This window comes from Lampetra fluviatilis, assembly GCF_964198595.1.
Source record: "Lampetra fluviatilis chromosome 45 unlocalized genomic scaffold, kcLamFluv1.1 SUPER_45_unloc_1, whole genome shotgun sequence".
NCBI lineage: Eukaryota > Metazoa > Chordata > Hyperoartia > Petromyzontiformes > Petromyzontidae > Lampetra > Lampetra fluviatilis.
Window position 1 is genome coordinate 194,967 of NW_027620425.1, and position 11,809 is coordinate 206,775.

Below are 11,809 nucleotides of genomic sequence, written 5' to 3' on the forward strand. Positions count from 1 at the left end.
GACATTATTTGCCCGGATCAAAGTATGAAAAAACAATAACAGGTTTTACCCTTTCTGCCAATAAAACAGGAGGTGTTAAGATGTCCAAACACCAAATAGAAGCCTTGTGCGAGGAATCAAGTCCGCTGATTGTGGTGAACATGCAAGCAAAACATGCTCTGATAATGATATATGATGCGTTGTCTTTGAAACTGATTGGTCTCCACCATTGATAGCAGCCTTCTTGGGGTCAAGCCTCACCTTTCTGTGGCAGTAGACAACGCCAAAAGGCGAACAGTGGAGACCAATCAGTTTCAAAGACAACGCATCATTTATCACTATCAGAGCGCGTTTTGGTTTGCATGTTCGCAACCAGTAGCATGTGTGGTTAATGCAGACACGATTCCTTGAAAAGGGTTTCTATTTATGGTTTGGACATCTTAACACCTGCTGTGTTATTACTGCCAGAAAGGGGACAGCCTATTATTATTTCTTTCAAACGTTCTAATTAGTGTGTGAACATCTTAACACCTGCTGTGTTATTACTACCAGGAAAGTTAAAACCCTATTCTTATCTTTCGATTTAAAGCTTTCGTGACTGCAGGGATTCATCTTCTTGGTTCTTGACTTTACCGAAAGAACCAAGAAGACCTATTCTTATCCTTTCATACAACAGAAAGTATCAATGGCGGTGAAGACAGTGATGGGGGAACAAAAAGAAACACTCCTAAGGAGCGAGGCCAGCCAAATGCAGACCTTGCCTGGATGCTGGACCTCCAAGGCCTGGTGCAACATCACAAGACGCAACGCGACACAAACAAACGAAACATCTCGATTTAAAGCTTTCGTGACTGCAGGGATTCATCTTCTTGGTTCTTTCGGTAAAGTCACGTAGAAGGGAAATAATAAAAATCAAACATAAAATACAATTCTCACGACGTTTCGGCCACAACGCAAGCAGCCGTCCTCAGGTGAAGAACAGGTCTGTCGGAAAGACAGCGTCTGAATGAACACCACCAAGCTTGGCAGCGTATATTTAAGCTGGGTTAGAGTAGGGAAAAAAGCCTTGACAAATAATTTGCATATCAACAGAGGAAATTAGCATATTTATGGATAAATGCAGATATGGGATTAGTCACTACTTGTGAAATGCGTAGATGGGGGGGGGGGGGTCTCAAAGTCATATGATGCCCGTGAATTATGTAGGATTAGCAGCAACAAAGGGAGGAAGTAGGGTTAGCAGTAATAAAGGCAAGGAATTTTAATAGTAAAGAGCTGCAGCAGCCAAAAAACGAAACATCGCCAACTATCACGGCTAAATGAACACCGAGAAGGCGACGGAGACGCGAGATGACCGACGTTTCGATCGAAGTAGGCTACTTCTGCAGTTGTTTTCTTGTTGTGGTTGTCCCACCTGACGACGATTGCTTGTATTGCGATCGAAACGTCGATTTTACCGAAGGAACCAAAGGGTATGGATTCCTGAAGTCACGAAAGCTTCAAATGAAGATGGGAAGAGAGGTGTTTCAGCAAAGGGCGAGGCCGGCCTCGGCTACTCAGACCTCGCCTACACACCAGGATGACAAAGCCTCACACCACCACAAGCAATTAGAGCTTGACAACAACAACCACAACAACAACCACGAAAAACCCGAGACGGGTACAAGAAGAAGAAGACGCACAGCTACTCGCGAGACCTCCACCAAAAACAAAGCGACAGATGTGACCCCAGAAGGTGTAGAAATTGTAAGAAAATAAAAAACGTTCAGTAGCTCACTGCACCATGTCCTCTCTCAGTGTGTGTGTGTCAGACGCGTGGGTGTGAGTGTCAGACGTGTGTGTTAGGTCTGTGTGTGTTAGGTCTGTGTGTGTGTGCTAGACGTGTGTGTGTGTTTTAGACGTGTGTTAGGTCTGTGTGTGTTAGGTCTGTGTGTGTGTGTGTGTGTGTTTGGCATGTGTGAGTGTGTGTGTTAGACGTCCAACACCAGTGACGATTATTTGAACCGGTCTTGGACCTCCCCTAGGTCGACTCAGCCTTAAATGAGTACCTGGTGCGGTGTGTAAACATCGCCACTGAGGAGACAAAGGCGGCCGGGCGTGGTGCTGGCCACCCACCCCCTCGTGTGCCACAGTGCCGGCCTTCATAGGTGCTCGCTAACAGAACTCGCCCCAATAGTCTGGTGAGGCTATACGGGGGATCTTTGTATTTGTGTGTATGGCTGTGTGTCTGTCTGTACGTATGTAAGTGTGCCTGTGTGTAGAGTTAGGTGTCTGTATGTCTGACTAGGTCTATGTCTGTGTGTATGTGTATATGTCTCTGTGTCTGTCTGTCTGTTTGTGTATGTGTGTGTCTGTCTGTGTTTCTATGTATGCGTGCGTATGTCTGTGTCTGTCTGTGTCTGTGTGTCTATGCCTGTGTCTGTGTATGTGTCTGTCTGTGTGTGTCTATGTATGTGTGTATATGTCTGTGTATTTGTGTATATGTCTGTGTATGTCTGTCTGTGTGTGTATATCTGTGTGTGTCTGTATGTGCCTCTGTCTGTGTGTCTGTGTGTCGGGTTCTGTGCCTTACCTCGCTATCCGTGCCAAAAGAATCGTCGCTCTCTGTCAGCCCTCCTCTCTAGCTCCCATCGCGGTCACGTGGGCACCAAGCCCAGCCCACCACATCCAGTATCCCCCCCCACCCCCAACTTCTCACCGTCTCTCTCTGTGCGTCTCCCTCTGTGTGTCTCTCTCTCGGAGTCTCTCTCTCTCTCTGTGAGTCTATCTCTGTGTCTTTGTCTCTCTCTCTCCGTCTGTGTCGGTCCGTCTGTGTGTGTCTTCGTCTCCGTCTTCCTCTCTCTCCCTGCACTCTGCGAGTGAGTGAGGATCTCTATGGGGATATTTACGGATTTGTGTTTGTGTGTGTGTCTCTGTCTGTGTGTGTGTCTGTGCGAGTGTCTGTGTGTGTGTGTGTGTGTCTGTGTGTGAGTGTATCTATGTGCGAATATCTGTGTGTGTGTCTCTGTGTGTAACTGTGTGTGTGTGTGTGAGGATCTCTATGAGTGAGTGACACTGAGTGATTGAGTGACTGAGTGAGTGACACCGAGTGAGTGACACAGAGTGGCTATGGGTGACTATGGGTGACTATGGGTGACTATGGGTGACTATGGGTGAGTGATCTCTATGGGTGCTGCCGCCTCTGCCCGTCTCTGGTATCCCCGCTATGCCCACTGCTGCTGCTGCGTCTATCTTGGGCCGATCAGATTCGTTACAGATCTTAGGTTTCCCTGGGGGTGGAGGGGGGGTTGAGGGGGGGGTCGAGGGGGTCTCCAAACCCCGGGGAATGCCACGCGGGGCGTCATCCGCGCGCGTTTACACCACAAAGACAAAGGTGCCCCGGGTGGCCTCTAGCTGGACTGCAGAGGCAAGTGCTGCTACTCGCTGGCAGCAGCAGCGTCTGTGAAGGCCGCCACTGGTGGCGCACACAGACGGGTGGCCAGCACCAACACGCTGCCTTTGTCTCCCCCTAGACAGATACACTTTAACACACGGACATATCCCCTGTATAGCCTTGACAGACTATAAGGGGCAAGTGTTACCGGCACAGTGGCACACAGGTGTGCCAGTGTGCCTTGTCTCTCCCCAGTGCTAGCGATGTTGAACGCACAGCACCGCTACACCAGCTGCTCACTTGAGGCCGAGTCGACCTAGGGCAGGACCAGTACAGATACATCGCCATCGCTGGTGGTGTTTTAAGCCACAGTTTTTAAAAACACACCGGCTCATACACCGGGTTGTAACCTATACATTGAACGCATTTCGCCATCACCGTGTCCCTCGGAATTACCTCGTTATGAATGGAGGCCATTAGACATGCGGATTCCAAATCGTAACAATGGTGGGGAAACGAGGCTGGACTTTTGGGGGGGGGAGGGGGGGTGAGAGAAGGGAGACTATTGGCCAAGGGGGGAATGGGGGCAGGTGAACGAACCTTTGACAATAGAGGGGGGGGCCGCAAGGGCTATAAAAGGGGGGGAGCGCACGAGGCGAAGGGACGCTTGGGAGGGAGGACGAAGTTCAAGCATCAAGAACCAAAGTGTCTCTGCCTCGCTGTGCGCTGCACCGCTAGCCGAGTAGTTAAGCTCACATCCGATAAACCCGAACCAGAGCTGAACAGACTCCAAAAGTCATTTATTGATTTAAACGAGGTAAATAGACGCCACTTCTTAAAATCCCACAATGGACAATTATAGCCGTCTTCACGGAGGCGATGTGTGCCGCCATCTTGAATTCTGTGTAATGGCAGAACCCCAGCCTCGTGGTCAAATCGGAACTTCCTGGTCACGTGACCAAACTCCGCATCACAGGAAATTCCGCTTCTTCTTGGTTCTTTCGGTAAAGTCGCGAAGGGAAATAATAATAAAAATAAAACAAAATACAATTCTCACGACGTTTCGGCCACAATGCAAGCAGCCGTCCTCAGGTGAAGAACAGGGCTGTCGGAAAGACGGCGTCTGAATGAACACCACCAAGCTTGGCAGCGTATATTTAAGCAGGGGTTAGGAGGAGAGCGCCTTGACAAAGGAATTTAGCAGGAAATTCCTGTGTTAACACGCCCCCCACGGAGCAAAACACCTACCCGTGAGGCAGAACATAAAGCCTGGACCACAGGAAGTGCGTTGTGCCCTCAATAAAAAAAAAGTTTGAGTATGCCAAGCACATTAAAGGTTTCTTGCGTCCGTAGCCCCTCCACCGCCCGACGCGGCCAGTAAGGTTCCTCGGGTAAAACATTGCGCCAATTGGTTACTCGTATATAGTGTGGTGTATAGTGGTGGAGTGTATAGTGGTGTGTAGTAGTAGAAGATTGTGCCGAGGCGGCTCGTGGGGGACCGAGGGGCCATGCACACGATGGGAATTCGCAAACCGGGAAAGATTGAAAGAAATGAATAAAAAGTCTAGCATTTTATTATTTCATACAATGTCATCTTTTTACCCGCCAATCCCCAAAAACACCCATAAAATAAAACTCTTTTCTGAACGCAATTTAGGCAAACTTAAACACAGTTTGGAATATTTAAAATATATGTGTAGCAACTCTCGAACGCCAATCGCGGATCTGTCCGGCTTCTAAAACGCGATGTTAATCAAATCAACGCACGCATTAATCTGCAGACCGAGGGGGTGAGTAAGTGCAGAGCCCAACACTGCATCCAAATCGTCACTACAAAAGAACACCGTGAGTGTGGTGGTTCAGTGTGTTAACATGCTTATCAAAGTGCCAACCTTAAAACAGATATAAAGCATAAAACTACTGTAAAAAAATACATATAAACTATTCATGGTAAGGCGACACGGATATAATCACAACTATCACCAGCCGTCACACACGCCGAGTGTTCTTAGAGAAGAGCTATTGGACGTTTTTATTAAAGTAGAATATATTTTTAAGATTGGTTGATTATCCATTCCTGGAATGTAATGCTTTCACGTACGAGTTGAACTTAACGGCTTAAAAACCTCACGCCCAGGGTAGTTAAAGGACATTTCAAACCATTTTTAAAAAGACACGAAGCCGAAAGTTATCCCCCACCCCGACTTTCAAATATGTGGCTCAAATGTATTTTTTATATTACTTTTTTTATTATGGCCCAGGGTTCAATAATTTAATATCTTGGCAGTGCAATATGGCACTCGGCTACACGAGCCACGCCCCCCACCCAGGCCCCGCCCCCATCCCACAAGCCACGCCCCCCACCCAGGCCCCGCCCCCATCCCACGAGCCACGCCCCCACAGGCCCCGCCCCCATCGCACGAGCCACGCCCCCCACCCGGGCCCCACTCCCACGTGGAGCAGTGCCGTGGAGCAGCAGCGGCAGCTCCAGATTCACATCGAGGGTCCGCCGGTTGCCCTGGGGAATGGACCCGCACCGTTATTACGGTTGGCTTACGTACCGGTGCCAAAGCCGTTCACACCTTGCAAATCGGCATCTGTACGCACGCATACGATGGGCAGCAACCACGAGTTCCCCCCGTAAATCGCCTGTAACGGATTGTTGTGGCGCGCGCTGTTAGCAGCGAGTATCAGCACCGATGAAGGCCGGGCACTGTGGCACACAAGGGCCGTGGGTGGCCAGCACAAACCCCGGCCGCCTTTGTCTCCCCCAGTGGCGATGTTTTGTACACTGCCCCAGGTACCCATTGGAGGCAGAGTCGACCTGAGGGGGGTGGGGGGGGCCAGGACCAATTGAGATAAATCGCGAGCGGCGTTGGTCGTGAACGGGAACAGACCTCGGGTCTCCAGCACTGGACAGCGCCAACCGCTGCATCACCACTTCCCATCAAAAGACAAAGATCCCCCGTATAGCCCGAACAGACTGTTGGGGCAAGTGCTGTTATAGCGACTAGCACCTATGAAGGCCGGAACACCACACCCGTCCGCCTTTGTCTCCCTGTTTGCAATTTTTTTTACGCATCAAACCAGGTACTGAAATTGAGGCCGAGCCGACCTAGGGGCGGAGGTCCAGGACCGGTTCAGATAATCGTCACCTGGTGGTGTTGGCCGTCAGCGGGATTTGAACTCGGTTCATCAGGTTCGTAGCACAGCGTAGCGCTAACCACTACAGGACACACACACACACAACTACACATGAACGCACCCAGGGGCAGCACTCAGCAGAAGTAGACGGGGTTGCAGGCGTCGACCGCCAGGGGTCTCCAGCCGGTGGCCGCGGCCTTGCTGAGGGTGGCCGGGTTGACCCAGTGGAAGCGGTCGGCCCCTCGACCCGCTCGCGCCCTCCTGCCACCGCCGCCACCGCCGCCACCGCCGCCACCGCCGCCACCGCCGCTCCGGTAGTCGTCGTAGGGACGCGGTCTCTCCGCGCGACGCCGCAGGGGCAGGCAGAGGTGGGGGGCCGCCTTGCCCGGGAAGCCGCGCGGAGTGCGGGCGGCCAGGGTGGAAGGATGACGCGGGGGAGGAGGAGGAGGATGGGGAGGCAGAGACAGCGCCGTGAAGCACGCGGCGGAGGAGGGGAACAGCAGCAGAGAGGGGTCCGTCCGGGAACATCCCCACTCCGGTGCGGCGGCAGACGATGAGGCGGAGGACGACAGCGACGACGACGACACCGACGATGGCACAGACGCGGAGAAGGCGCGGCCTTGCTGCTGCTGCACCTGGACATGGTGGGCAGGGGGTGGAGAGGTAGGGGTTGGAGGGGAGCGTGTGGGATCGCATTAAGTGAGCGGATTGCCACGTATGCGCAACTACAGACGCATTTAAAAAAGTGAAAACAATTGCTATTTGTAAAAAAAGAAACGCTAGCAGTATGGGACTTTTTTGGCAATGCTATCAAAAAAAAGACCAGACGTTTAACCCCGGCTGGCAATAAAACGCCAAATAGATATACCTCTTGGGAAGGCATCAAAGTCTGCATCAACCACACACCTGGTGACAAAACGTTATCAGAGCTCCAGGAGGTGTTTTTTGGGGTTAGATCGACACGTAAATATCAGTGTCGTCAAACCCGCCACCACCCAGCCAGCCAATTAGCGAGAGGTTTGTCACATGGACAAAACGTGCCATTTTAGTTACTAGTTCATTTCGATTTAAAGCTTTCGTGACTGCAGGGATTCATATTCTAGGTTCTTTCAGTAAAGTCACGTAGAAGGGAAATATTAAAATGAAAATAAAACATAATAAAATTCTCACGACGTTTCGGCCACAACGCAAGCAGCCGTCATCAGGTGAAGAAACAGCTGTCGGAAAGACAGCGTCCTAATAAACACTAAGCTTGGCAGCGTATTTTAAGCTGGTGGGAGGAGCAGAGAGCATTGACAAAGGAGTCTACATAGAGGAATTTAGCATGTTGATGACAAATGCAGATATGGGGTTAGTCACTCCTTGTGGAATGTGTAGGCAGTGGGGGGGGGGTCTTCAAAGTCATATTATGCTCGTGTATTATGTAGGATTAGCAGTACTAGTTCATGCCGGCGTGTTGCAGAGCAAGCCCACCACATTCACAATTAGAGTAAAACGTTACATTTATATTCACAAGATCAAACCTGAAAGGACTTCTATTTGTGGGATATTGTTCTCGAAGGCCTCCCGAGTTTTCAATTATCAGAGCTCGTGTGTTTGCGTGCTTTGGCCACAAGCACGTGCGGTCAATGTCGACTTTGATGCCTTGCAATAGGTGGCCAGAGGTCATCTTGCTCGCCTGGTATGCGGGACGTCGCGACCAATCCGTCGCCAGATGCCGATTGTAATTAGTGGCTAAACGTCACGGTACTCGAATAGTAAATGTTGCGAGTTCACTCTGCAGCACCCAACCGATTAGTGCTGTACTAGTAACGAATTGGTACGTTTAGTTCACGTGACAAACCTTAATTTGGCTGTTCGGGTGGCGACGGGTTTAATGACGTATCTATATTTACGAGATCCAACCCAAAAAGCTCTATTATGAATGTATATTTGGAGTTTGCACATCTCCCCATGGTCGGGTGTATTTCTTCCCCTCCACGATTAGAAACGCTGTTTTTTTAAGCATTTGGCTGCTGTAAATTTCCACACGATAAAGCCACTTCGTTGAGCTTATCAACATGTGTGGCGGCCAGGTCACTTCTGAAATAAATAACTACGCAGCTCAGGTGGGCCCTTACCTGGTAAAATAAATAGTTTTTATATTAGTATATATATATTTGGCGTTTGAACATCTTAAAAAACAGATACAACACTAAACTATCCTACCCAGGCAAAGCCCACCGAGCTATTAATTTAGTTTCATTTGGACATTGAGAGCAAAAATTCTCAAAGGAGGGCTTACTGCGGGTGTTTATAATCGGGATGGTGAGCAGTTGACAATTAGTCTTATCACCGTCTACAAATACTGATCTAGCCCTGGTGGGTTCAGTTCAAATGGTATGGATCCCTGGATTATGAGCCCTGGTAGCGAAGCCTGAACACCCACAGGCGCCCTGTGATAACCCGGCGAGACGCTCACTGTATAATAATATTTGGAGTTTGCGTCTCTGTGGGTCGCGTGGATTTTGTCTGAGTCCTCCGGTTCCCCCACCAACCTCCACATTTTAGAAAAACGTGCGTTTCGGATATTTAGATTAGTTTGCTGCTATAAATGTCCAAACGATGGGGCCCCACTTTGGTGGATCTATCATTTGCGGTAGCCAGGGTCGCTTTTGAAAAACAAACTTAATAGCTCCGTAGGATGGGGATGGTTTAAATGTCGTGTCCATCCGTGTGAGGCGTTTACCCCTCGTCCTGTACTTTGCGCCACCATCCTTGTTGCAATGTTCTCACCCCGTGCCCCCTACTGGATTATCTGTAAAGAGCTTCACAGCTCAGATTCCTCCTGCAGTCTCAAATAATCCGATTCCGAACCCCGCCAGGCACCCCCCCCCCCCCCCGCACCTGATAGACGCTGTTGGGATTGCAAACCGTCTCGATTGGCTGCGCCGCCTGGAAGCTCCCCGCGATGTCGTCCGAGTGGAGAGACGCGACGGAGGAAGAGATGGAGGAGGAGCACGAGGAGGAGGACGAGGAGGTGGTGAGGGCGACGCTGGAGAAGGCCGGAGAGGGCGGGGGAGAGGAGCCGGAGCCGGAGTCGCCAGTGGCCCTCTCCACGGCGGCGCTGATGCTGAGAGACGCCGGCTCGCTGCCCCGGGCGAGACTCGTGACGGTGAACGCCCGGCTCTTCTCGCCGTACCTGCATGGAAGCAATCGCCACACAAACAAAGATGGACGGGTTGGGGAGAGAAAGAGACACCAACCGGGGCAGAGAGATGGAGACGGGAGATGAGAGAAAGAGCGAGGGGGGCGTGGAGGGAATACCATGGACAGAAGGCAGGGCAGTGTTGTCGAGCCTACGGGCATGCATTCAATGGTTCTTTCGGTAAAGGTCACGTAGATAGAAAAATAATAATAAAGTGAATAAAAATAAAATTTACTTTAATTTTTGGCATTATTTTTCTTTCCAAGCGACTTTACCGAAAGAACCAAAGAATACAAATTCCTTGCAAGTCACGAAAGTCAAAACCTACGGGGCTGGTGTTGTCGGGGCCCTACGGTCGCGGGAGTCGAACCTGCAGCTGACCTCCCCGGGGTCGACCCAGACGGTGAGCTCACGCGGGAGGCCCAGCTCCGCGTAGGCGATTCCGCTCGCCTCGCACGCCGCCGCCAGTACCGGGTCCACCGCCTTGATGCTGTTCATGCGCAGGCACCTGCAGCGGCAAGCAGCACCGCCACCAGGAACAGTAAAAAGTGGAACTCTTCTACTGGAAAACATTGGAATTTACTAACTTTCAGGAGATACGAACAAACCCGTCCTGTATGTTGAACCGCCGTGCAAGAGATGGCAATGGCATCTACAGAACGTGAAGAACCAGCGGCATCTACATCTGCAGAACGTGAAGAACCAGCGGCATCTACATCTACAGAACGTGAAGAACCAGCGGCATCTACATCTACAGAACGTGAAGAACCAGCGGCATCTACATCTACAGAACGTGAAGAACCAGCGGCATCTACATCTACAGAACGTGAAGAACCAGCGGCATCTACATCAGCTCCGCGATTATCCAACTTTTAAAAGCTACTTCGTGTTTAGTGAGCACGCCATATAACACGTTTGGAATTCACAGGAGTAAAGTTTGACTTGTAAACGAATCGACTTTCGAACACAAACCTCTGGGACCGACTCATTCGTAAGTAGAAGAGTCCCTGTACCCGGCAAAGACAAAGACCCCCTTTCTCCAGTATAGCCTTTAATACTTTTTGGGGCAAGTGCCATCAGCGCGTAGCAGCACCTATGACCGAGGCTGGCTCGGCACAGCACCAGCCCGCCTTTGTCTCTCTCCAGTAGCGATGTTTACGACACTGCACCAGGGACTTGAGGCCGAGTCGACCTAGGTGAGGCCAAGAACCGGTTTTAGTAGTCGTCACCTGGAAGTGGGTGGGCGAGCGGGAATTTAACGGGGGTCGCCGGGTTCGTAGCGCAGCGTAGAGCTAACCACTACACTACCCACACACACACCCATCCATCCATCCACCCCACACCACCCACCCACCCCACACACACCTACACCCCACCCACTCCCCACCTGTAGGCCTGTCCGCGGCTGGGCTGCTCGGGGTACCAGTGGTTCTTGTAGCGGTCGAGGAGGCGCGCCGTGAGCTTGGCGGTGAGGCGCGCCACGCGGCGCTCGTCCAGGCGCTCGCCCCTGCGCGCGAGGCGCGTCACGAAGAACACCGCGGCCGCGATCTCCTCCCTCATGGCGACGATGAGGCACGAGGCAGCGACTGTGACGAGGCACGTGGCAGGCTGTGACGCCGATCCAGTCACTGGAGCGACAGCGAGGGTTGGAGGAGGAGGAGGGGAGTGGGGTGATTACTGCACGGACAGAGACCCCCACAGGGGAGAATGAGACTCCCACAGGGGGGGGGGGGGGGGGCAGGGACCCCCATTGACGTCCACGACGGCCTCGAGCTCACCGACTGCCGCTGCCACGGTGACGGCGATTCAAGAGCCCCTGCACAGCCGGGAGACAAACGGCGAGCCAACCACAGCGCCACCGCTCCTAACGGCGAGCCAACCACAGCGCCACCGCTCCTCACGGCGAGCCAATCACAGCGCCACCGCTCCTCACGGCGAGCCAATCACAGCGCCACCGCTCCTCACGGCGAGCCAATCACAGCGCCACCGCTCCTCACGGCGAGCCAATCACAGCGCCACCGCTCCTCACGGCGAGCCAATCACAGCGCCACCGCTCCTCACGGCGAGCCAATCACAGCGCCACCGCTCCTCACGGCGAGCCAATCACAGCGCCACCGCTCCTCACG

At 52.0% G+C, this 11,809-nt stretch overlaps 1 protein-coding gene across 1 annotated transcript; it reads right to left on the reverse strand.

Moving 5' to 3' along the window:
* Positions 1-3,395: 3,395 nt before the first annotated feature.
* LOC144953807 (uncharacterized) lies at positions 3,396-11,316 on the reverse strand. Its single transcript, XM_078884445.1, has 7 exons — positions 11,071-11,316; positions 10,054-10,191; positions 9,383-9,677; positions 6,792-7,131; positions 6,618-6,697; positions 5,717-5,870; positions 3,396-3,433 (listed from the first exon to the last, which is right to left on the reverse strand). The coding sequence occupies exons 1-7, from the start codon at positions 11,241-11,243 to the stop codon at positions 3,396-3,398; spliced, it is 1,218 nt and encodes a 405-aa protein (XP_078740571.1). The 5' UTR covers positions 11,244-11,316.
* Positions 11,317-11,809: the final 493 nt, after the last annotated feature.